Source organism: Spea bombifrons, chromosome 4, assembly GCF_027358695.1.
Source record: "Spea bombifrons isolate aSpeBom1 chromosome 4, aSpeBom1.2.pri, whole genome shotgun sequence".
Taxonomy (NCBI): Eukaryota; Metazoa; Chordata; class Amphibia; order Anura; family Pelobatidae; genus Spea; species Spea bombifrons.
In genome coordinates, this window is record NC_071090.1 from 84,228,401 (window position 1) to 84,255,296 (window position 26,896).

General features: G+C 38.3%; 1 protein-coding gene and 1 long non-coding RNA gene across 3 annotated transcripts in view; one reads left to right on the plus strand and one right to left on the minus strand.

The window, feature by feature from the left end:
- LOC128492755 (uncharacterized) overlaps window positions 1-17,395 on the minus strand; it is a 41,588-nt gene extending 24,193 nt beyond the window's left edge. Inside the window, exons 1-2 of the long non-coding RNA XR_008354134.1 lie at window positions 17,162-17,395; window positions 9,508-9,588 (exon numbers count right to left, since the gene is read on the minus strand). This is a non-coding gene — a long non-coding RNA (uncharacterized LOC128492755). The remainder of the gene's footprint in view (window positions 1-9,507; window positions 9,589-17,161) is intronic.
- ADAMTSL3 (ADAMTS like 3) overlaps window positions 1-26,896 on the plus strand; it is a 192,766-nt gene that overhangs the window by 132,965 nt on the left and 32,905 nt on the right. Inside the window, exons 8-17 of one of the 2 annotated variants that reach the window (XM_053465435.1) lie at window positions 8,863-8,937; window positions 13,371-13,528; window positions 15,934-16,045; window positions 16,683-16,821; window positions 18,156-18,206; window positions 19,832-20,036; window positions 20,493-20,640; window positions 21,190-21,274; window positions 23,494-23,783; window positions 24,353-24,482. In XM_053465435.1, coding sequence (XP_053321410.1) covers window positions 8,863-8,937; window positions 13,371-13,528; window positions 15,934-16,045; window positions 16,683-16,821; window positions 18,156-18,206; window positions 19,832-20,036; window positions 20,493-20,640; window positions 21,190-21,274; window positions 23,494-23,783; window positions 24,353-24,482 — 1,393 coding nt within the window. Of the gene's footprint in view, window positions 1-8,862; window positions 8,938-13,370; window positions 13,529-15,933; window positions 16,046-16,682; window positions 16,822-18,155; window positions 18,207-19,831; window positions 20,037-20,492; window positions 20,641-21,189; window positions 21,279-23,493; window positions 23,784-24,352; window positions 24,483-26,896 lie in introns of those variants that run through there. The other variant, XM_053465436.1, reaches the window with a different exon arrangement.

Consider the following 26,896-nt stretch of genomic DNA (forward strand, 5'->3'; position numbering starts at 1 on the left):
GAACGTTTTTGTTGGTTGCTTTTCTTTTACCACTATATACCAGATTTATTCTATATATATAACTTGATATTAAGATAACAATTGATATTAAGCATAGAGTGCATCTGTGTAAGGCTTTTTTATGTCACAGACACCCTAAATAATGCTGATGTTCTCCACATTGGTAAGTGAAAGAGAAGACTTGTTAAAGTGTACCCTATTTCTTTAAAACGAGAATTGTTCTTTTTCATTTAGCAAAGCAAAAAACACAAAAGTTCCCTATATAGAAATTATGTTTTATGTTTTCACTTAATATATAGGCAAATCTATTATACATACAGGTAAGTGTCCATAGCCATTACAGTATCAAAGAGATAGTCAATGTGTATGTATGTATATATGCATACATATGTATACCTACATAAACAAGACACACCTTCCCTGAATAAAATCAAATATACATGTTACAGAGGTAGATAATATCGTATATCCCTGACTTCCTTTAGACCCGGATGTCCACTCCTATTGTTTTAACAAAGTCTCCCTTTCTCTACAAACACATCTGTTATCCAAAATTGTATGTGCAAATTGTATATTTGTGTTTTATCCTTGTACTGATATAAAAAGTCTAATTTTCTGATTCACAGGGATGTCCATTTAATCTTCCCAAAGTTTTAGCTATTATCTGCCATAACAAAAATTCAGCTTATTGTTTGCCAATCTTGTTACTTTATCATCCCAAAAACACCCCAAGAAAGACACAAGCAGTGTTAGGAGTAATAACAATTTAAACTTGGTGAGTTGTAATGAGAGCAGAAGGAGATTGTTTTTTTTTTTCAGTTAATCATTACATTTTAACTTTTAGGTGCATTCATTTTTAAAGCCATTAGAGTTTTACATTGGCTACAGTTTGAGTCAAATTACAAGCTTACTCTTTGTTCTGACCCATTTTGCTCAGATCTGGGGTCTTTCTTCTAATTTTTTAAACAGCCCCTCCACTATAGATGCTGAATGCAAAGGTGGTCCTTTAAAATCGCTTCCTCTATTTATTTTTGATAATCTTGGATTTAGTTTAGGTAACCAAACATCCTTAGGGGTTATGTGTGGAAAAGTAGGAGTAAAGAATGGAGTGTTAAAAAAAAGAATGTTAAACTTAGAACAGTAGAAACATATTAACAATTGTCCCAAAGTTCTATGCACTATGATTGATAACTGAAAGGGTTCTAGAGTAAAGTGCAAAGTTATGCTTAAACATACTTTTGACAGTAAAGGTTTTTTAGAACATGATAGAAAGGCAGAGACCATTAATCTCATTGACATTTAGTAGTATCTGAAACCAGGTCAAATGAAACGTATCCCCGTTTGCTTTGGTGATGATAAAGGAAAAGGGCAGGGACACCACAGACACTGTGGGATTCTTAACTTTAGCAGGATTTCCTTCCCAATGCATGAGAGGATTAATTTATAGATGACAGCACAAAAGGCCAGGACATCTGGTCAATTATATAAGGGGCGAGTGTGCTGAACATCCTCTTACAGTGATGGGACAGTACAATGTAAAGTACTGACCAGTTGAATGCCAAGGCAAAACATACCACACCCTTATGTTCTCAAGGGCTTCGACTTACCACGTTACCAGAGTTTTTCCATATAGCGATAATAATAGCTGCTCTGATAATATGTATAACGTTACTGTGCTGACTGCGTTAAAAATATGGTAAATATTTAAAATGGCTTATAAGTCAGAACCATTCTGAGAAATAATCTTCCGAAATGTACAGAAATGCCATAGTTAAATAGCAAAATAGATCTGGTTTTCTGCATGAATATCAAAAGTAAATCTATTCTCACGGGGTCAGGGCTGTGCTTCAAAGGCACAAAGTACTTCAACCTAGTCCTCAAGTACCACCGACAATGGAGGTTTTCCATTTTCCATTACATGAGCACATGTGAGTCTTTAATTGGCACATCTTTTAAATTCAGGCCTGAGGTGATCCACCTGCGTGGATCTGAGGAGGTCCTGGAAACATGGATGACATTGACAAGCACCACGCTTATAGAGAGAAAACATTTTACAAATGATTAGATATGTCTCAATGGAGGTGCTGATCACTTCTCCTACGTGTCTCTGCTTAGAGTTGTAATTGCCACTTTATCACCTCTGGTTTCCATCAGGGGAACCAAAACGTCTGCAGAACCTGGTATATCAGAGTGGCCACATAACCAAAGAAAATTGCCAATATATTGACATCATTTTCATGTCCAAAAAGTATTTGGGATTTTTTATTGTAACATGCTGCTCTGTATAATGCTGCAGAATGGGGCACCGTGGCTGCTTTGCCTTATGTGTTTCCTGTGGAAATGTTCATGAATGACCACAGACAGCAGCTTTGCATAGACTTTTTTAGCTTAAAGTATTCCCTTATATGGCCTTGGTTGAGAAACGTCCTGCGTCTGCAGGAATGAGGATAATCTTACGTCAGTCTGAAAACACTGGGAATGAGTCAGGCCGTTGAGGCATTATGTGTGGTTGTGTCAGGTGATAAGTTTGATAAATAAAAGTCTGTGTATTGATACAGCTCCAGAAAACTCAATCTCGCAAACACGGACCTTTTCAAACAAAACATTTTGTGTTTCATTCAACAAGTGACATATGAAGTGATTGTTGTTATTAGCTTGTGTGAGATTCCCTGTGTATCTGCATGCCATGAATTGTATGACCGCATGTACATTAGCCCATGTCAATGCCAGACATGCAGAAAGATTTATTTTAATTTATTGATATTATTATATGAAACTATTTACCATAATTGGTTTCTGTGAAACTTGTGGCCAGTCACCTAGTGCCACTTGTGTTTCGGGCTTATGTGTAAAGAGGAATTTTGAAGGAAAGTACTGAAAGTAAAGAAATCAGCAGTAACAGTCCATTGGTTGCCATGGTGATTATACCACTTTTACCATCAGAATTGCTCAACATATATAAAGCACAATACCACAGATAAATCTATCACAAGTAACTGAATCATCATATAGATTCTGAAAAAAACTGATGCCTTTTATCTCAGTTAATAAATCTGAGCTAATGCTTATAATGCATTTGTAATCTATTTAGACCTATTTGTGTAATTGAGCGGGGCATTTAGAAAAGCAATACATTTTAATTACCTATGTTGTAGCTCTATAGAACACTCAGCAAGATTCTGAGCTCCTAGAAAAGAGAGATATCAGAGGAGGAAAGAGGGAGAGAGATTTGGGGCCTAAAGTGGGGCTGTGCCTCCTCATTTTGTTTGAGGGTAGGCTCCTAGCCCAGCAACAATAGTGATGTATGAATAGAAGTAGTAAGCAGTGAGAAGACATAGAGGTCAGTCTTAACAACTATGTAAAATTAGAACGTTGTCCTATGCATTTTAAGCTCTAGAACGCATTGTTTTCCAAACCATTTGCCTCTGTTTTAATGTATAACAAACATGTATACCTTTCCGGAATGCATCCTGTGGTAAATATTAGGGCTATAAGGATAGATGCACAAGCAAACATTTTTAGCGGATTAAATCTCCGTTCATATGATGTTAAATAGTTGGCCTATCTAGTAGATTAAAGTTGGTCTTGCCTCTGTTCAGAAGCTGGCCAGCTTAATAAAGGACATGTAAGATACCAGCTTCTGTTTTCTGGAGCATAAGCTTCCAGTCAGTGGTTGCATAAGATCTTGTATCACACTTTCTCTCCTTGTTGGCATCCTCCTTGTCCCCAGGGGAGGGCTGGCAACAAAAGGCCTGGGGGCAAGTCTAGTCTAGTGGCCCATTGCGCCACTGAATCAGCCCACCATCCATGCCCATCTTTTCCTGATTTTCTAATGCATATTGATGTAATGTAATGTGATTGGGAGTACATCAGTACACTAAAAAAAGTAATCATACACCGGATGCCTGAAGCCACAATTTAGTGTCACTAATAATTTTTAATAAAGTATGCAGATTTAAATAGAGTAAATAACTAGGGCTGCAACTAACGATTATTTTAATAATCGATTAGTTGGCCGATTATTTTTTCGATTAATCGATTAATCGGATAAAAAAATACATTATTTTAAATTGAAGAAAAATTGCAATAAAAAACGTACAATTTACACTTTCATCTCTTTATTGCAATGGCCTCTCTCTCTCTATTCACCTTCTTATTTTACTGACATAATAATAAAAGCTACAAGAACCCAAACAGTGTTTCTCAAACTAGGTTTTAATACAAAGTTATTAGTAAATATTAATTCATATGTTAACTATTTTTCATATTTAATAAAAACTGAGAAAAAAGCCTTGTTTAAATTTTTTTATTTACCAAACTGCCCCCAGTTATGCACATCTGACCCCCAGCTTGCCACTCTGCCCCCATATATGCCTTATACCTCTTATATGCCAGATCCCACTGTGCCCCCTGATATGCCGCTGTGCCCCTGATATGCCTTATACTCCTTATATGCCAGTGATATGCAACTGAGCCCCCTGATATACCTTTTACCCAAAGATTTGTTTTATGCCCCCCTGATATGCCTAATATCGATGTCTTATACCCCCTATATGCCACTGAGCCCCCTGATATACCTTTTACCCCCAGATATGTTTATGCCCCCTGATATGCCTAATATCCATATGCCTTATACCCCCTATATGCCCTAAAAATTCATAATACCCCCCATACACCACTATAACTCACCCATACACCACTCTGACTCCTCCCCCTCCCATACACCACTCTGGCTCCTCCCCTCCCATACACCACTCTGGCTCCTCCCCCTCCCATACGCCACTCTGGCTCCTCCCCCGCCCATACACCACTCTGGCTCCTCCCCTCCCATACATCACTTTGCCTCCTCCCCCTCCCATATACCACTCTGCCTCCTCCCCCCCATACATCACTCTGGCTCCTCCCATACTCCACTCTGCCTCCTCCCATACATCACGTTGGCTCCTCCCCCTCCCATACATCACTTTGCCTCCTGTGAACCTCCGTTTCTGACAAGACACCAGGGAGCCGGGTAGAGAGGCAGAGTGGCGTATGAGAGGGGGAGGAGCCAGAGTGGTGTATTGGAGGGTGGCTCCCATACACCCCTCTGACTCCTCCCCCCTCCCATACACCGCTCTGCCTCTCTACCCGGCTCCGTTACTGAAGGCACTTTCATTGCAGCTTCATAGAAGCCACAGTGTAAGTGAAGGGCAGTAACGGAGTCTGTCTGTGCGATGCAGACCCTCACCGGCCATCAGAGAGGATGATTCTCTGTCAGCCGGTGGGGGTCTGCATCGCACAGACAGACTCCGTTACTCACCTTCACTTACACTGAGGCTTCTATGAAGCTGCAGGGAAAGTGCTTGTCAGTAAGGGTGCCGGGTAGAGAGGCAGAGTGGCGTATGAGAGGGGGAGGAGCCAGAGTGGTGTATTGGAGGGTGGCTCCCATACACCCCTCTGACTCCTCCCCCCTCCCATACACCGCTCTGCCTCTCTACCCGGCTCCGTTACTGAAGGCACTTTCATTGCAGCTTCATAGAAGCCACAGTGTAAGTGAAGGGCAGTAACGGAGTCTGTCTGTGCGATGCAGACACTCACCGGCTATCAGAGAGGATGATTCTCTGTCAGCCGGTGGGGGTCTGCATCGCACAGACAGACTCCGTTACTCACCTTCACTTACACTGAGGCTTCTATGAAGCTGCAATGAAAGTGCCTTCAGTAACGGTGCCGGGTAGAGAGGCAGAGTGACGTATGGGAGGGGGGAGGAGTCAGAGGGGTCTATGGGAGGGGGGAGAGAGACGGAAGTGAGAGACCGGCCGACAGTGAGGAGAATCCAGGTCCCCTGCAGCGTTGCGGGGGATCTGGATTCCGGTGTTATAATCCGATCTCTGTTTGAGGTCGGATTATATAAAGAGAGGAGTTTTTCAGAGCATTTGCTCTGAAAAAAACCTCTTTTTATAATCGATAAAAATCGATCCGATTAATCGATGATGAAATTCGTTGACAACGATTTTCATAATCGATTATTATCGATTTTATCGATTAGTTGTTTCAGCCCTATAAATAACACAAAACATTTACTTTTCCTCTCACTGATTTCTGGGCTTAGAAAGTTTTGGCCTCTAAAGTGACAAATTCAGGAGGGTGTTTTATCTCTGGATATGAAAAAAATAAATAGTTCAATTTATTCCTACAGTAAGTAAAGTGTCAGGAAACAGATGACCAAATACACACACCAGGACAGGCTCTGCCACACCGACACCCATACACACACACACACACACACACACACACACACCAGGACAGGGTCTGTTGATCCTGTTGTAGTTGTGTGCAAATCTAAGAATAAGAAACATTGCTTTGTGTGATATGTTGGTATGATGTTGTTGTAGCAACAACATTGCTGATTTAACATCCTCATGATAACAGCACAAGCAATTCAACTCAGTCCAAATATGCTGTATCAAAGTAAAGAAAGAGACAGGGTCCTCCTAACAAAATGATCCAGTTCGTTGAATTTTTAGAACCTTTGATTTATACTAACGTCCAATATATGCAACAGCGAAAGATGGGTAACACTGTGAGGTCCATGGAAATCACAGCGGGACACACTGTTTTACAGTTCATTAAGACCCCACAGAAGAATCTGATGACGTGTAGCCTTTGCCACATGTGCCTTTTTACCTTTAAAGAGAAGTGCACTTTAATCATATTGGTGTCTGCTGCTCTGTTCTTCCATTTTGGATGACATTATTCTACCTGCCCGTGTAGTAAAGCTGTAAAATGTTGCGATATTCTGGTAGGCATCTGTATATTTGGAGGTTTTAGTATTGGGATTTTGTGTTTGGAAGCAATTGATCTAGAACTTTCAGTCAGTTGATAGTTACATTGAGATGGTTTAAATTATTTTAAGAAAGCATCCCTGCCTTGACATACGTATTACTATGGAATCGTTCCATTAATAAAAGAGGTGCATATGGTCAGTGTCAATGTTCGTCTTTTACTAAAAGCAGATAATTCTAAAAGCCTGACAGTGTAAAGGGGTTCCCGGAATGGAACATGTCTCCAGTGATAGTTTTCAGATATAATATAAATTCCATGTTTGTGTGAAGGTGTTTACTGAAGCAAGTAAGCTGTTTACTTTTCAAAATGGTTTATGAGCTCAGCCGGGCTGTAAAAGTCTTCCCTCTTCAAGTATATTTTACTGGTTGCCATAGTTTTATAAACCTGGAGGTCAGTTTTTTTGTCACGTTGTCAAATTCACATGTCTTGCGATGTTTTTTTTTTTTTTTTTTATTGTTTTTTTCTGAACCTTACAATAGAGTTTACAGATATGACATGTTGCATATACATCTTGATTATTCTGTTACTTTAATAAACAGTTACTCATTGTCTGTTTATGGCAGTAGTAAAAATGTAAGCATAATTTGATAGCTAAGATTCAGCGCTAGTTCTTGCAACTAAAGGTCCAGTCACTTGGAACTTTGTTTTTTCTGCTTAGTTGATGTGGCAAATGAATGTTGTGTAGAGCATATGTATAACTGATGTAAATGGCAAAATAGTAAATTGAGGAATGAGGTGAACAAATCAAAGTTAAAGAAAAGTTCAATATATATATTATATAAAATCTTCTACTTTAGCTGATGTGGAAATGTAACACATAAAACTTGACCTATTCAGTAACAATAACTGATTGTACGTGTATACATGTAAGATAACCAAAGTGTCTTAAATTGTTTATAACCTGTTCCTGTCTGATTCATAATTAGATAAGTCAGTCCGTGTTAAATTACATTTTCCTGTGTATTTTCCAATTAGTATATGTTACAGGGAGTTTTACTATAAGGCAGGAAATGGGAAAATGGGAGAACTGAAAGACTCCAATGAATAACTTCCTTAACATTGCTGACAGTTACAAGTGCAGAATAACATAAGGGAAATTTAGAGGAGTCTCGTTTCACTCGAATCGTGTTTATAATATTAAAGAAGTTCCCACGTAAAGTCTGGAAGTGTATCTGAACATAAATACCATCTCTAATAAATACATGTTTAATAGATAGAAGGAACTATAGAAGAAATAGTTATGAGTGGGCATGCATTTCAGCTTCCTCTTTCATTTTCTGCCAAGCTGCTCTTCAACGGCTAGGTTCGAAATTATAAAGCTGTTTAATTCCAGATGTCAATGTCATCTTGTACATACTTACTTCTATAATATGTTCATCTCAAAGTAATATGTGCCGACAAAGCAGTCATAGCCACTTTCCAAATACTTTATTTTGGAATAACCGTATAGGAAAGTGGCTGGGGGTACGTACTGGCTCTGCCCACTTTTAAGCTTTTTCCACCAAGTCTTGTAAGATCTTGTCCATTTGTGGCCATGCTACATTACCCTCTAAAAGTCATTAAATGTATTTTGAGGCTTATTGTGTTATTGAATGAGGAGTTAACGTCATTTTAGAATTTAAATGTCAGATTGGTGTGCTAAGTAATGATTGCATTATACAATATAGGTAAATTAAGTAGATTGTGATGTGATGTGATGTATTCTGTGATGTGATGTATCCATCAAGTAATGGATCCAAACAGAATTTTATCCAGTAGGGTACAAGGAATGTAAACATAGGGTCCCATCCATGCAGAAAAACCAATACGATAAAACCCATTATCCTCACCTATGTAAAATTATACATTCCTACAGAATGCCTCCCTCCAAGAACTCATAGGAGGCCTTTTTGTATTATTTTTTTAAAACTTTGGAATAAAATCAAATTTAGTTGTACTTCACCTGCTTTTTAATTTAGTCACATTGCCCATAGCAGTGCTAAAGTCACACGATACCGCAACATCTGTTTTGATCAGTGTAACCTTTTTATTTTTCCACAGGAGAAGAAACAGTAATAGCTGTGCCTCATGGGAGCCGCAGCGTGAGAATCACAGTAAAGGGGCCAGCACACGTTTGTATGAACTCTTTTAACTACTTTTCAGCCAACTGTGTTTATATGAAGATGTGTTTGAGATTAGTACATGTTTGTACCCCCTTGCAGCCAACCTCATAAGGCACCTTCGCTTTAGAGACATGTTTAAAGTACATTCCATGTATTATTATACATTGTTTTATAGCACCTTAAAGAACCATATTGCCAACTGAACCAATTATGTATTAGTGCCAGAGAACTGACAATCAAAATGTTTCAAACAAAAAACACAATTAATGGAGAAGTGGTTATTTGCAAAAACTGAATTGTATTTCATCTCACTTTTTAACTTATGCATTGTGAATAGCAAACCCCCCCTGTAGAAGGGCCAAAAAAGACCAACTTGATTGACTTTTGAAATTAATATCAAAATATGATATTATTGAATCTTGTGGCAGATTTACATCTAGTTTGCCTGTTTTTTTTCTGTCTACCGTAAGACTTTAAACCTTACTTCTTGGTGTTACTTTATTTTCAACTTGTCTTGGGTTTTCTTGTAAGATAAATACACAAAGGACGCTCTATCATAGCATATAGTGAGGTTGGTTTTTACCTGCATCTCAGAAACACGGGTAAACTCCATTGTCTCAAGGATTCAATCTCATGGAACCTGATATGATGTCCCATAATTGACCTAGAAGAGAACTACAATTAATCCAAAACCGCCATGAGAAGTTTGATTTTAGCATGATAACAATTTAATTGGCTTTGTTGTAAATATAATCATGTAGGCTTTTTGCTTATCTATTGCAAGTGACTATAGGTACTTATTAACTGCTTATACACTTAATTTACATTATACAAATTGACCGCTGAATAAAGGAGAGAAGATTTTTAAAGCTTAAGTGGCTGCATAGACCAGTTTAACATATTTAATGTCTACAAATCTGCAAAGAATATTACATCTATTGATGTTTTCCACAGCTCTGATCTTGGGATGATGGAAAAATGTACAAAAATTAATGGGTCCTATATTCAGAAGGTTATTCTCTTTTGTGTATTAAAACGTTAAGAGAATTACAAAAACTCCTGTGCACTGAATTTCAAGTAAGATGAAAGAAAATGCAATTTAAGTATTAGGTTATGTGAGGGGAGTTTTCCCAGGGAAATGCATTGCAGGTTCCTCTAGCAGCTAAACTGGGTGTCATCTCTGCGCAGAAAGGTTACACAGATTAATGTTTACCAATGCCTCTGCTACCCCCTTAATGGGTGGGTTCTCCATCATCTTTATCCCACCACAACTAATGTTGTGTGTGCTTCACGTGTTGCTCTAAGCAATAAGCCAGTATCCAGCCTCCCATCAACCTCCCATCTGTCCGGAGCTCTGTGTAGTACAGCGGACATTTGTTCCAAGGCATTCGTGTATAAAGTGGCTATAGAGGCAAAAAGGTGATGATTGTTAACCTTGTTTGTATTTGCCTACCCAGAATCCCTTGCAGTAGAGGCAGCACCACAAGATTTCTATGGGAACCCTAGGTCTCTGGACTAATCTGGTGGTTGCAGATTAGTGTTCAATGCCTGTGCTACCCCCTTAATTTACCCCGCTACATCTTATGTTGTGTGGGCTTCATATATTTTTCACTTGTAACAACTTGAAGTCTCAAATGTGCATTCACTAAACTTGGTGTCTGCAATCACCCATGATTACAGGCACATCAGTAAGCTTCAAAAGACATGTGGGAATGCTGCAAGTATACCCTGCTTCATATGAACTTATACAAAGCTAGCTATAGGAAGTCAGTATTGTGTGCAAAGTTGTGTCGAGTTTAGTGTTCGTGTGTGTGTGTAACGGAGGGCATGCGAGTCAGTGGAGAGTTAATAAAGCAAGGTAAAAAGATTGAAATTGGCCTCTGTACTGAGATGACCGACATGATGATGGCGACAGAATATTGCCCTGTTACACCACTGTAATTTTACATAGCATTAATTATATTTTTGTTGAGCTCACTGTAGTCTTTTGACCTCTGTTATAGCTCCTAAGAACATCCAGTTCATAAAGGACTTTTTTAGCAAATGGGGCAGACAGAACTGATTTCATAGGTACAATTTATAAAGGCAGGTGTGCAGTAAAATGTGAATGCTTTCAAGCATAGACATGTTAAAAGTTTATTTTTATCATTTAACAAAATGCAAAGTGAGGGAACAGAAGAAAAATCAAATCAATATTTAGTGTGACCATTGATTTAGTGTGCCTTCAAAATGGTGTCAGTTCTTCTTGGTACAGTTGCATAAAGTCAGGGACTTTGTAGGCATATAATTAAGTGTATTTTTAAACAATTATACCAAACAAGTGGTAATGATCATCAATTGAAAATGTAGGTTGAAACACAATCATTAATGGAAACAGTTGTGTAGAAGGAATAAAACGTGGTGAAGAAACACAAAATCCACTAACAAGCTGAGGTTGCTGAAGACAGTTTAATGTCAAAAGTCATACACCATGGCAAGACTGAGCACAGCAACAAGACACAAGGTTATACTACATCAGAAAGGTCTCCCCAAGCAGAAATTTCAAGGCAGACAGGGGTTTCCAGATTTTCTGTTGAAGAAGCAAAAGAAACGGGCAATGTTGAGGACCATAGACACAGTGGTCGGCCAAGGAAAGTTATTGCATCAGATTAAAGACACATCATGCTTACTCTCCTTTGCAGTTGGAAGATGTCCAGCAGTGACATCAGCTCTGCATTGTCAGAAAACAGTGGGAACCGGGTCCATTGATCTACTAGAGAAGTCTGGTCAGAAGTTGTCTTCATGAAAGACTTGCGGCCAAGTGTTTCAACTATTCACAAAAACACAGGAACTGGGGTTCAGAAAAATTTCAGCAGCAGGTGCTCTGGACAGATCAGTCAAAATTTTAATTTGGTTGTAGCAAAAGGCAGTTTGTTCGCCAGAGGGCTGAAGACTTGTACAACAGTGGCAATAGTGAAGCATGGTCACATTTAATGGTCTCCTTAATGCTGAGAAGTCCAAGCAGATACTTATGCATCATGGAACACCACCATGGAGGCATCTGATTGCTCCAAATTTATTCTGCAGTATTACAATAACCCCAAACATTCAGCCAAAGTCATTAAGAATGATCTTCAGTGTAAAGGAGAACAAAAAGTCCTGGAAGTAATGGCATGGCCCCCACAGAGCCAACATCATCAAGTCTGACTGGGATTACATGGAGAGAGAATCCACAGGAGAACTGTGGTTAGTTCTCCAAGATGATCGGAACAGCGTACCTCTTAAGTTCCTTAAAAGCTGCATGCAATGGCACCTATTTTGGCACCATGCTATTTTGAAGGCACACACCAAATATTGATTTGATTTTTTTTTTTTAAATTCACTCACTTTACATTTTGTTAAATGATAAAAATAAACCAACATGTTTTTGTAAGCATTCTATACATCTGAAATGTCTTAAATCTACTTTAGATATATGCTTCTTTGTTAATTAAAAAGAAAAAGCACTGGAAATAAGGAAAACTTTCTGTGACTAATGGCTTGTGCCATTGGCATATAGTCTTCTTTGTTAGAGGCAGCCATTAATCATCTTGTTTCTATTACAAGTTTTGATTGGGTGATTAATTAAGTCTAAGGTAGAAGGAGCAAGATGGAAAGCGAAACATCATCACAGGTTTTTACTAGGAAATATGGGAGTAGTGAATGACATACGACAAACGTTCATCAATTGTGCAGACTAGTCAAAACATTAACCCTGTCTCTGCCTGAGGTATACTGTACTTCTTGCACGTTAGTCACACACTCACACTGTGCAGACTGGTGTAACTGGAATCCATTAGCTAAGCCCCCGATCCATTGTAGGCATATTCGGCTGCAGGCAAAACACTGGTGTCTGCAGAAACCAGAGAAGTGTCTTCCCCCGAGAAATATATAATGTAAGAATTTAGATTCAGACACAAGTAAACCTTTCCTTGAACGCATTACGTAGCAGTTGTCTCATCCAGACTGACTTATTTCTGCGTCTAGAGAGGAACCCGACAGTTAAGATAAAAAAAAAATTAAAAAAAAGGTACATGCGTGCAAGCTGTCTAATGTTACAACCGAATATAATGTATTTCATTTATGAAAATATAAACTTTGTGCCAGAAGAACCTGTTACAGGGGCCTTGGGGGTCAAGCCTAAAATGTAGGTAACACAAAAAAAGAAGGCAACATGAAGAATGGACAGTGACTGGATGGATTAGAAAGAGAATACAGGACATAGAGATGAGCATAATAGTGGTGGTAATATTCCATAAGTACTTTAATATGTTTGGCCATATATGGAATTGCAGGTTACAAAACACAAAATAATAATAATAGAAAGGGTTGTTGCTCGTAGCCTAGATGAATCCTGGTCAAAACTGATACCGCTGAAACATGCCTCTAGGTTTTGCGTATGAATTAATCCTTGCTATCTCTTTGCAGTTATTGAATCAAAAACCTTGCAGGGTGAAACTGGGGAGCACAGCTTCAGTTCAGCTGGAAGCTACGTCATAGAAAATACAACTGTTGAATTCCAGAAGGGTTCAGAGAGAGAAATATTAAAAATACCAGGTCCACTGCGAGCAGATTTTATAATCAAGGTAATACAATAACATAGTTTACATTTACTTTTATTATTTTCCTCTTTAATATTTTTTCAGCACACCAAACAGCCTCCCTGTGGCACCTTTGCCCCCAAACAGCCTCCCTTTGTCCCCCCACATACAAGAATGCTATCACACACATATTCATTCACTCATTCACAAATATCCATTCCCTCATTCAGATATGCATTCCCTTATTAAGATACTCATGCATTCCCTCATTCACAGATACTCATGCATTCACTCAATCACACATACTCATCCATACACCCTCTCCCACTCCCTTACCTGAACTGCACATTTCTCTGTGCTGCTCTCAGGCTTCCGCAGGGGCCCACTGCTTATGTCTGGGTTGCTCACAAACTGTGCAAACAATTACTGCCCAGGGGAAGCATGAACGTAGCAGGGTCATTTGATGCAGAGCTAAGCAGCGGGCCCCTGTGTAAGTGATCAAGGGGGTCACCCGGCCCCCTGTGCTCAGCTCATTATTGTTGTAATTAATCTTACTTACTTTGGCCAGAGCGTATGCTTCGTGAATTTACTCTTTGGTGGACTTCTCCTAACTCCCATGAGTTCCCCACTGTTCTGTTCAGATTGATATCAGTGGGGACTTATCTCTCACAATTAAAACTCACACAAAACCTGTAGCACAAAATGTGGCATGGTTTTCCTGCCGTTATAGGACTTGCTGGGTAGTGAGGCGCCCTTGTATATTTACCCCACAGTAATTAAGTTGTCCCTGTTAGTGAATATCTTGAAAAGTTTAGATTTAGGACTATACCAACGTAGCCTTAAGTAACTAAACACTTTAGTGGGATCAGCATCATCAGCATAACACAATAAATGCCAGAATTAGCACGTTTAGGCAGTAGAATGAGTGCTGCTATTTACCTCTCCTCTATATCCGTTATTACTTCTTTTTCCACAAAACATCTCTCGCAGATTAAACATTATGCATCTGTATTACAGAGTGTGTATGCATGTATGTGTTTACTTCAGCCCATCTGTAGCCAACTTTCCCCGTAGGCTCCTCATAACTTCAACCAAACCGTACACATCACAAGCCCAGGATATGGATCCCACTTGTGTGGTGGAATATGCTGTTACTGGATTAAGGAAATTGTTATAATTATATACCAATTATATACAAAAAATAGGTCAGACTCATGACATAACCCAAAAATTATTTCCCACATATTCATTGCTTTAAGGCAAAGCGGCCATAACTACCTTGGCAAGCTCTGTTTCAATTCCTTATTATGCAAAGATAAACACATATTGAGTTCTTTGTTGTCAAATTCAATTTTCACCTAATACAGAAGGTAGCTTGGGAGCTGGCTGATCATCCTGTGTACCCACAAAACAAATTCTTAAGACCTTGAACCAGGGGCAAGCAAATAGTATATCATCAGCAGCTGCTGAACACCTGCTCCCATAATTGCGTACCTCATGAACACTCTGAATTATAGAACACAATTAGATGACGAATAAAGAGTTAAAATATTAACCTTTATGTGTTGTGATTACCAAACCCATGAACTGAAAATTTAACTTCATGAGTTCAAGGTCAGCATTCTTCTGACTGCTGGCAAACTAACCAAGAAGAACAGTAAATGTATTTTGATGGTTTACTGCTTAGATTGAACCAAGTTCTATTTTCGGTAATATGCATCAAATTTAGGCTAATTTTGGATATTGGAGTTTGTGGCGCAGTAAGGTTGAATTTTGCAGTCCTGTTTCCAGAATTCTGCTTAACCCTTTGGATGACCAGCAGTCATTGCTATACACCAACACATACTGTCTGCACGTACATCAGAAGGTTAAAGAAAGCGTCAAAGCAGGGGAGGCCTTGAAACATTAAAAATACATCTAAAGCAAATAGAGAGTGGCTAGTGCGCACAGATTATGGATTGGGCAAACGTGTCTGGATTAATGTACATGATCCTCAGAAACTCGATGCATAATTGAATGTTTCATTACATCTAGAAAAGAACTGTGGTTCCACTGTGTGCCCTATTATAGTATCCCTTTGTGTGTGTCACGTTTTGTAATTTACAGTTTTCTTTTTTTTTTTTTTTTTTTAACAAATGCATTTTATTACCTGCATCACGGTAGACTTACAGAGTTCTTTTGATGTTCAGTAAGGGAATGCTTTGCCCATAAAATATACTATAAAAATATACATTGTGATAATTTTAAGACTTGGGTTGTGTTACTGTAATAATATACTAAAGAGCAGTATAGTTACTTGAATACTTTAGTCATATTTGATTGGTTGAGGGAAAATTGGGATTTTGACACTGTGTAAAAACATTTGAAATAGATACGTATATGTAGAGCATGTCTTAATTGGTGTGAAAGTGGGTTTGGTTATGCGCAATAACCTGCCGCAATCTCTCCAGACCAGGTATGTCGCCCCCAAAGACAGTGTGGTGCAATTCTTTTTCTACCAACCCATTAGTCACCAATGGAGACAGACGGACTTCTTTCCATGTACAGTAACATGTGGAGGGGGTGAGTAATTAAAGTATTCCGTAAAATGACAGCTAAAAGAGGTTTTATAAAACTAACAGTATCCATTCATCTAGTTTGTTTTTTTGTTCTACTTTGAAAGTATTTGGGGAAGCTGTTGGTTAAATGCTGTGAAAAATAGTTTTACAGTTCCACCCCATGCTTCCCCTTGATAGTTTGTGTGGGGTGGATTCATCAAGGGTAATTCATGCAAGCTGGTCGTGCAGAAACCTCCGTTAACGTCATTGGGAGTGACCGAGTCCTCCTAGCAATTCCGAAAGCGTTGAAGGGACTATAATGAATCTATGACCATGAAGGTGATTCATGAACACAACGTTGCCATTAAGTCATAACTTGGTACAGACAAAAAGTTAACAGTATCAGTGGATAGTTGTGGGCACCAGTATTCCAAAAGAAATAGCGTGATTTCGCTAGAAGAGTTTTCAGAATGTGGGCAAATGGCAAATAAACTACTTTTTGCATCTAAACAATTAAAATTGAGTTAGTTTACATATTGTGCCCTAGCAGCAACATGGCTGGGATACGACGACATGCTGAAATTCTTTTTTCAAAAAATGTTCATATATCTCTATACCAGTGATCTGTAGTTTTAGTGTCATCCATTGTATATTTTATTCAGGATATCAGCTGAACTCGGCTGAGTGTATCGACATTCGGTTAAACCGCACTGTCCCTGACCATTACTGCCATTATTATCCTGAGAACAAGAAGCCGAAACCTAAGCTAAAGGAATGTAACATGGATCCCTGTCCCTCCAGGTACGGAAAGAAATATATTTATTGTGCTATATGTGTGGCGTAACAATAGACAAGCGAGTTAAAGCCGTATGACACATTTCCCCTTACACAGAAAGCTATAGAAAATGCAAATACAGTATACTGCAGGAGGATGTTCAGGTTGTTATTTTACCAAATACTATGAAAAGTCATAGGAAGCCAGGACCAGCACAGCTGTAGCAAAAGCCGCACTCTTTCTGACTATTTCTACTTCCTGTATGTAAATGACCCATTTCCTTAAATCCCTGCAAAGCACTTCTCTGTATATACTTACGACACATGGGGATAACCTGAGAAAATGTAATAAACAACTCATACTTACATGGGATTTCTAAAAGCAACGAATTAAGACCACCCTTGTCTGGATATTGTTGTCTGCAGGGAAACACGCATGGCTGCTTAGTCAAACCAAATTATAATCCCACTCATTAGAACTCATACTGAATTTTACTTTATTTAAGTAATCAGATGTCTGCACTCGCCTGCTGTTTCTCCTCTCTGTGATGAAGGAGAATGCTGTATTTCTGTGTCTATTTGCAATAGTCCGAGTGCTATCCATCTTCTTTTGAGATACTTAGAGACACGTGATTTTAGTGTCAGTTTCTCCACCCAACTCTATGTGTCATTTAAGCCATACTTTTCCTGTCTGTTGACAGATAGCGGTTTGTAATAAATAGGTTGACAAAGTACGGGTAAAAGTACGGGTAAGGGCAGGTTTTCATACAGTAGGAATGTGAGAGTGTGATGTAAGCAGGCAATTTTAAGGTTCTACAGCAAGTTGGAGAAATAGAAAACTCGGACTAGAAAACTAGGAGTAACTTATTTAAAATACACATTTAAAATACTCCAACTTTTGGCTTCATATGGTTGTTACTGTCCCCTGAAAACATTTTACCACCGATAGGTGACAACTCTACCTATGACTTATGTGATTACCTTCTCTGAGGAAGCGGTCCATTTGTAAATTGTCCTAGTGTACTAAATATACTATATAGCAAGTTCATTCCCAGCTGTGTTACACTATGGAAGTTCATGTATCTTGTGTATCACGTTATAGCTTTGTGCAATGTAACAGTGACCCAAAAAAACAATGTTGTAATTACTACCCCTTTCAGGCGGCTTAAATATACCTTCCTTCTTGCATGCCTGGTTGCCAAAATTGCCAGTATGGAACATAATGAAAATAATGCATATAACATTGTCTATAAAAACTATCATTGCTTAGCTATGTGTTATAACCATGTATGATTCCCTTTATACGAATATATTAACTAAAAGTTTGCTTTTTATATATACAAATATATATATATTCACAGTGACGGCTTTAAGGAGATAATGCCCTACGACCATTTCCAGCCTCTCCCACGGTATGTTGCAGTAAAAACATTCTCTGCCATCTTTGACGTAAGTGATATCTTTTAGCATTATGCCAAAGCTTTTATCATATCCTTGTTTTGATGGGATACATTTTTTTCCCCTTAAATTACACAGCTGTCCTTAAACGGTATCCTTGTGGAAAAAAAAGTTATGAGAACAGCTCACTTGAAATTTGTATCTGGGTATTATCATGCCACATAAATGTCAGAGAATTTAAAGGGGTTTTTAGGAAGGGGAAAAATAATAACAGCAAGATGAGTTTGAGTTTAATCAGCAGGTCAGGAGAGGATATGTTTTAAATTTAGCAGCTGAGGTTCTATGCTTATGGGAAAAGTGACTGGCAGGGAAGTGGTTAAATGATCTCAGATATGATTGCAGCTGATTCATAAAAAAAAAAAAAAAGGTTTTCGCTCAGAGACGACGCTCTCCTAAATATTTTTGATGACTAGAAAGCAGGGCCAGTTTACACTAGGGAACCTTTCATTGACAATGGCTGCCTCTGCGAAATTTCACATCCAATTATTTGTGAAACGTCTTGACAATACACACATGCCGAAGAGCATCATGATGTATAGGTCGATTCTGAGCTGTTTATATCTTCCCATCTGCACATTACGGGACTTTATAAAGCTCTGATGGTGGGCATGTGTTTTTCCCCTTTTTAGAAGCCATAGTATAAATCCTCCTTACCGTACATATTTCAATTGATATCAAAGATGATTTGCTATTAACCCTTTGGGTATCAAATATTTTGTTTGCTCTTTCAGTGGTTCAAATGATTTTATTAATACAAAAGATGAGGGTATATACTCAAATGGAAAAAAAAGGCAAGTCTTACGGAAACTGTGTAAAGCGATTGCAGACAAAAAAAAAAGTGTTTTAGGTTTTAGTACTTAAGTTCTATGTTGAAGGTAGTGGTGACACTCTTGTGATTTTTTTTCACCTGGGCATTGGAAATGATGCATCTGTGGTAAACAAGAACTCCCCAGACAGTTTACAGTCCCTCACAGTACCCCTAAAATGCATATTAAAGTACTTTAATATACCTTCTACCAAAAAAGGACACCTGAGGTAGAAGCTGCAGCTATGGAGCTGCCCATCTCCTCCATGGTCTGACGATTCTCTCCACTGATTGGCTTAAAGCAGCAAATCAGTGGCATGAAAGGGCTCCCATTAAAGCCAACGGGAATGCACACGAGGGCCCAAATAGACCCTCACTTGCAGCATTCCCCAAGCCAGCTCTGGACGTATTTGGCATTCTTGATCATTAAGAATTATATTGTCGTAAACCCCCCCCCCAAATTTTAGTTGTTTATATTGACAACCATTTTAAATATTGTTTTTTGCGGCACTTCCAATTTATGTGGCATTGCTAGCCTTTAGTCTGTTCTTGCTTTGCTCTAATTATCAGTTTAGTAAAGTGAAACAAAATGTTACATGAATGAAACAGAAACAGCGTAGAATGGGAAAAAAACCAAAACTTAATTTGGACATAAATTGTCTACATGTGCAATTATGTTACATACTTTTTTGATGTATATATTTAAACTACATCTATGTTTTAAAGCAATGGGTCCTTATTAAATAATTGTGTTTATGTTGTTATTTAATGCAGCTGGGAATACAACCCTTGGACCGCATGTTCTGTCTCGTGCGGTGGGGGCATTCAGAGGAGGTCCATTGTATGTGTGGAAGAGACAATGCACGGGGAGATATTACAGGTGGAGGAGTGGAAATGCATGTATGCACCGAAGCCCACCATCATGCAGACCTGCAATCTCTTTGATTGCCCTAAGTGGATGGCCATGGAATGGTCACAGGTAATATCCAAAACCATTACCACCCTGTGAAGCCTCTCGTCTTCTATCGTTTCTGTTGCATTTTATATGGGGGTACCTTCAGATATAGTTTTTTGCTCCCATGTACCCCTAATGCCTGCCCACAAATTTTTACATAATTTTGTTTTACATTATTTTTTTTGCCTAGAATGTAAGCTTGTGCATTGATCCATTGGTACTTTTCAAACATTCCTTTTGAATATAACAAAAATATGAAAACTAGAAAATCCATTATAGCTACATTACCATTGTTGGAAAAGAATGGTGTGAAACAAGTAGTGATAACGTGTTCTATTCTGTCTTCCTGTTTCATTCTTGGTCCTGATTGGCCAGCATTTTACTTTTGATTGGATCCCGATTCATTTGACTTGCCATCCTTAAGCCACATCTAAATACACTAAGCTATGAATCATGTTTTTCTGTATTCATATTTTTCAGTGCACAGTTACCTGTGGCCGTGGTTTGCGCTACAGGGTGGTGCTCTGCAACGATCATCGCGGGCAGCACACAGGTGGATGTAACCCCCAGCTGAAGCCACACATCAAGGAGGAATGTATTGTTCCAGTGCCATGTTTTAAACCCCGAGGTATGGTTTCTTTTTAGTCTTAGTTTTAATTTGATTTCTTAATAACACTCAACTTTTGTATTTGGATTCATGCAAATTGTTATTTTAATGAAATTTGCCACTTTGGTTAATTTGTACAAATGTCTGAAAATGAGGAGCGACACCAGCTAAACAAACGATAATGGAGCAGATAGCTCTGAATTTTAATTTGCATTTTGTTGCTTTCTCCACTCTCTCTCACTCATCCTCTTTCGGGCTCTCACCCACATTCTCTCAATGTCTCCCTACCTTCTCCGCAAAACGCTTCCATGTCCCTGATTGAGAGAGTGAGTGAGAGTATGAGGGAATAAATGACAGTGAGTAACAAAGATTTTTGTTTACAAATTGAAAAAGCTCTCTGAATTTGTCGTAACTGAAAGGGCAGGGAACAAAATGCGTTATTCGAAAATGTGTGAATAAAAAACTAAACAAAAAATTGTTGAAAGTAAGATAATTTCCAGAGGTAAGAAGTAGGATGTCTGGTGGTGTGTCACATTAAAAGCATGCTTTGTTTTTTTATTTGTCTGCTAGAAAAATTCCCAGTTGAGGCAAAGCATCCGTGGCTCAAACAAGCTCAGGAGCTAGAGGAAACTAGGACAGCTTCAGACCAGCCAACGTAAGTCTGTTTTTTTTTCTGGTAGCACAACACAGACTATACATAACAAAGCCAGAAGAAAATGTCTGTTTGTCTGAATTTCTCCAGCAGCTGCTGTTACTCACTCATTCACTCACGTATTTGTTTATTCACTCACTCACTTGTTTATTTATTCACTCACTCATTCAGTGTTTCTTCACCATACATTGTTCATTTGTGTTTTTTAAACTGTATGGGGTGTATTGTAAAAGAATTGCCTGTTCCATACCATAACCTTCATTTTCTAATCAATTTTGATACTGAAATCAAAATTAAACTGTTAAAGTTAGACTGGCATATAAATATATTAACTTTTATGTGGCAGAATATCAATTGGTGTATATACCATCATACCTTGTTATGTATCCTAAAAGCATGTCATCCTTTACCTTTCCCCATGATGGAGCTGCGGTTTGATTTTGGAAACAGTGCTGCAGTAGTAATGGGAGAAATATGAGTGGACTAGTTTTGCCAAATTGCTCAAGTAAAATGTATTTTAAATTAAAAAGGAAAGTACTCAGATAGTATTGTGTTTCTTACCACTTGATCAGTGGCTTTTAAGTGGTAGAATTTGTTGACTTACAATGTGCATTGCTACTGATTTGAACATCTATAAGCATCAAATTCGCATAATGTTATGTGATTTATAGTTGAACAAACCAGAAAGGTCCAGACAGGGCATGCAAAGCAACATAATGGAAAGTCTACCACATTTACAATGCAGGCGCTCAATAATATAGCGTGGAGGGCTGCAACTCACTCATGCGGCCAAAAAAACAAACAAAGGCAGCAATGCTGTAGGCGATGTCAGCAAAGTTTATTCACAAATTGGCATGGAGGACAGAAGCTGTCAGGTGCCTCAATTGACTCATTTTGCACAAAGGCTGGGCTGGTGGTACTTCAACTATTTAGAAATTTACATTTAAAGGAAAACAACACCACTTCTAGTAATAAAGATTTTAGTGCAAAAAAAGTCACATATTTTCTGTTACTATGTCAAATCATTTTATTGGTGGTAAGTCAAATCTTCTAATTTTCAGAAGGGATTTTTTTTCAATAGATTCTGAAGGGGTTTAAAGATGTGAACTTGCGGATCAGCAGGACATCTTGTATATAGATAGAATCCATAAGGCCCAGATACAGTCTTCCAAGACCCATCAGACAGTGATGTTACTGAGTAATAGGTAACTGTTTACCCTGCTATTGCCTGGACTTTCTAAGGTCCTGCAAAACACTCCCTTTCGTCTACTGGACTTTAGATTCCAGATCACTGAGCGACTTATGGAAAACTTATGGAAGAGGTCTTGGCTGTACTGGACTCTATCACCCCATGTAATGTGTGTTGTATATTATGTTGTGCAGCTGTCTTCCGTGCTCAAACCTGCGCATTGCCAAACCAACCTCATGTAAGATAAATACCTTGGCCTCTGCGGTATACCACGGCTAGTGTCCCATTTATACTAGTTGAACATTGAGAGGGTTTTTTTATTGGCAGATTATAATACGACTTGCTTGAAAACCTGAGCCAAGAAAAATGTGAGCTTGACCTTTTTTTTTCTCTAGCTGTGGAATGTGATGACAGTCGGAGACCATCATGATTTTAAAGGCTGCCTCCTGGGGCCCTCTTACAGTACAAGTTTCAGCATTTCCACAATGCTGTGTATAATAGTTCCATTATTTTCTTTAGAGTGTAGTGCAATCAGGAGAGATCTATAATGTAGAATTACAGTTGATTAGGGTGACAACAGGGCCTCCATTGTACACAATGTATTTGCTGAAATACAATGTGTAAGTAGAATTAAGTCACAGATCTGTGTCGGCACAAATCTACCTCACGTAGGAATGTGACCTCGGATGTTTATGTATAAATGTCAGGATATAAATATTGTGAGACAAAAACCAGAACACCAAGTATAACATCATAATTAATCCTCTGCTAAGAATCAATAAATATAATAATAAGTAACCCTTAGGTCATTTGGGATAGCTTCTATGGCATGCATTCTGCAAAGGAATGTTTTAAAAATATGATCCACACCATATCTTGAGGACATTTAGTCAGTATGGAACAAGTTGAAGAAAAAAATACAATTTTTTTTTTCTTTTAAAAACTGAAGCGTTAATAAAGGTCTATGTAATGGAGGTTATCAATTAACAGCAGAATTTTATTAAACGGATGTATTGTTGGTGTGTGCTTTCAGCTTTATTCCCGAAGCCTGGTCACCATGCAGTACCACCTGTGGTTCTGGGGTGCAAGTGAGGGAGGTCAAATGCCGCATTCTACTGACATTCACTCAGACCGAACTGGATTTACCCGAAGAAGAGTGTGACGAAGACAAACCAATCACAGAAAGAACCTGCAATGTACAGCCATGCGGAGGAGAATATGTGGCTCCAACCTCAGAAATTTCCCCTCATCAAATAGATTCCACCGCGCCTTATGACTGGGAATACATTGGTTTCACTCCATGTTCTAGTACATGTTTGGGAGGTAAGTCTCATATGCTCTTTCTCACACAAGAAGTTTCTGAGTCTAAAAGCAAACACAATACTCGTTACATGCTTTGCCTCTGACAAGACTCCCCTCTTCATACCGTGTGGCCTTATTTTATTTATGTAAAACGATCCCCAATATCTACTTAAAAATGAGGACTAGACCATACATTTAAGTATTGTATGGATTGCCCAGTGCATTTTAAAGTGGCCTTAAATGTCCCCTCTTGTGGGAGTTCATATTAGACATATTAGGGGACGTATTCCACAAAGTGAGGAATTGTGGGCCCTAAAATTCTATTTTATTTTGTATCTCACTAGTGTTATTTGATTGCAGTTTATATTGCATGTCTCTTAAAATGTGATAACAATTTACTTGTGATCTGAAATCCAAAATTAGTAATTATAATTGTAATTAGCAACCCAGTCTTGGGGATTAGAAAAAAAATAGCTTACATTAGTTAAGGAGAAATGATTTAAATTATTTTAACTGTATCTGAAAGGCAATTATTTGAGTAATCTATGTGCAATTGTCCATAACACTTATGTTTCCCTTTGAAAATCCAGGAAGTCAGGAAGCAATTGCTGTGTGCCTGCATATTAACACAAAGCAGGTAGTCAACAACAGTCTGTGTGACAGTTCCATGCGTCCACCGGTAATGACTAGAGCATGCAACATTAAACCATGTCCTGCCAGGTATGTGCCATTACATATGTGGAACTTGTCCCTATAATATTGGGTGTTTCTCAGGACATAAGGTATTAAAATGCATAATTTGGAAGATTCTATATTTGAGCTGACAAATCCTTAGGTTCGCATAATCTTTAGGGGGTGGACAAAAATGCCCGAATCTTAATCTTACAAGCTTTATGCAAGATAATTATACCTATGTATGACACATTAGACATACTAAACAGTATTGAACATTTGGTGCTACAAAAGGCAGTCTTCCTTTTTTTTTACCATCTGATGGCCCTGTTTTTCATACGTAGAAATACATGATTTTATTTGGATCTATATTGTATGCTAATCATGTTTCCTTGAGGGTCTAACTTTATTGGCCATACTCTTTATAAGATTGGATCATTTATATTTTACATTCAGGGTTGAAATCAGGGGCGTGCTAAGGCACCCAGGCACCTGGTAATTGAGAGACCCAGTGGGGTCATATAACATGCATTACCTGACCCGGCAATAAGAGGGCGGCACAGAAAATGGAGAAAACAGGAGGAGGGAGAAGTGTGAGAGCTGCATGGATAATGGGAGAGGGAGAGAGTGTACGCATGTGTAATTGCATGGTGTTAGAATGGGTCTGTGTGTGCATGTGTTAGTGTTTGGAGTTAGAAAAGGTATGTGTGTATGTATGTTTAAGGGTGAGTGTGTGTGTGTGTGTTAGCATTTGTGTGTGAATGTATTCTGTTATCATGCTCATGTATGTGCAACTGTATGTGTTAGAGTGTATGTATTTGTGCACGTTGTTAGCATCTCTGTGTAGGTGGGTGTATGGTATTAGCATGAATGTGTGTGTCAGTATGTTAGTGTACAATGTTAGCATCAGTGTAAGGGTGTTAGTGTTAGCATGTATGTGTGTTAGTGTATGGTCTTAGCATGAGTGTGTGTGTGTCAGTGTATGGTGGTTGAGTATCGGGGTAAGCCTAGGATTAGTAGTGTAAGGGCCAGTAGTAAGATAGGGTGTGTATATATGTTTAGGTGTATGGTGTTAGAGCGAGTTTGAATGCACGTGTGTTTCAGTTACGGTCGGGTGAAGAATGAATACTAACCTTGATAAGCCCTATTGATAAAGAAAACTTATCACAGCAACTAAACGTTTTGTGTTCTCATTCATGGTATGCTTCCAACACACCAACACAACATGTAATACATTTTAAAAAAAGTAAATAAATTATTAAGAGGGACACCAAAAACAATGTATGTACAAGAGTGCAAGAAGAATGCCGGCATAACCAGCAATATAGTAAAATGTCAAATTATTTTTCTGTACACCAGAAACATGTTATACTGTAAAAATACATTTATTCAATATCAAAGTATAAAAGCACAATAATGGCAATGGCAAGTGGAACCATAAGTTCAGAAACAAAGAAACAAAAAAGCTTAAATAAGCTTAAAAGGCTGGAAATTGTTACCTGTGAAAACTTTTTTTTTCCTTTCATCTAGTAAAATGTTCCATTATAATATAGGAATGTGTCTTGGACACCCTTAATATTTTGTATTAACGTGTGAAATACACTCTAAATTCAACTGGACATACGCTAACATATATAACTATATATATATATATATATATATATATATATATATATATATATATATATTTATATTAACCTTGAGTCTTTAAAAGTGTAACTAATATAATTTCCCTTTTAGACTCCAGGGGAGTGTTCATTGTGCTGCTGATTCAGTCAGCGTTAAACTGGTTTAAAAAAAGTCAGACAAGACCACACTTAAAGGGGCAGTTGAACATCTGTAGAAAGGAAACTTTCCAACATGTTGCTGATTAGAAATAGTTTAGATGGAAAATTGGCATTCCAAACAGGAACTCATTATAGACAAAGCAATAAAATAGAAATGTCTGAAAAGGCAGAAGTTTGAAGTAGTATAAGATATCAGATTCTATACCTCCAGTGGAAGTTTGGAGATGTTTGTATAAGGCCACTATGCATGATGCCGAGACATGTAAACAATGCTCAAGGTATGCATATTTATTTGTGTCTAGAGCAGGGCTACAAAGACAAGGTACAAGGCGAAACCCACTACTAACCTTCCTCTACCGTCCTCTCTCCAGTGATAAAGATCGGTATCAAAAGTGTATTTTGGTAAATGTGTATTATTATGTTGATGTGTTCTAAAAGAGAATGGGTGTCAGGTGCTGTTCCACTTAGGCTGCACTCTCTACTATGTTAATCAAATAGACTTTAGCAGATCTGTCGTTTTCCCTCTAAAGGTTGACATAACAACCAACACAATACCTTTTAAGAAGCTTTTTTTCACTCTTATGGCAGAAATCTATCAGTCTCTGCCTTTGTGTCACATGACAAGCGCTCTCACCAGAAACATATAGACAAGGCAACATTTTAGGTGGTTAAAGA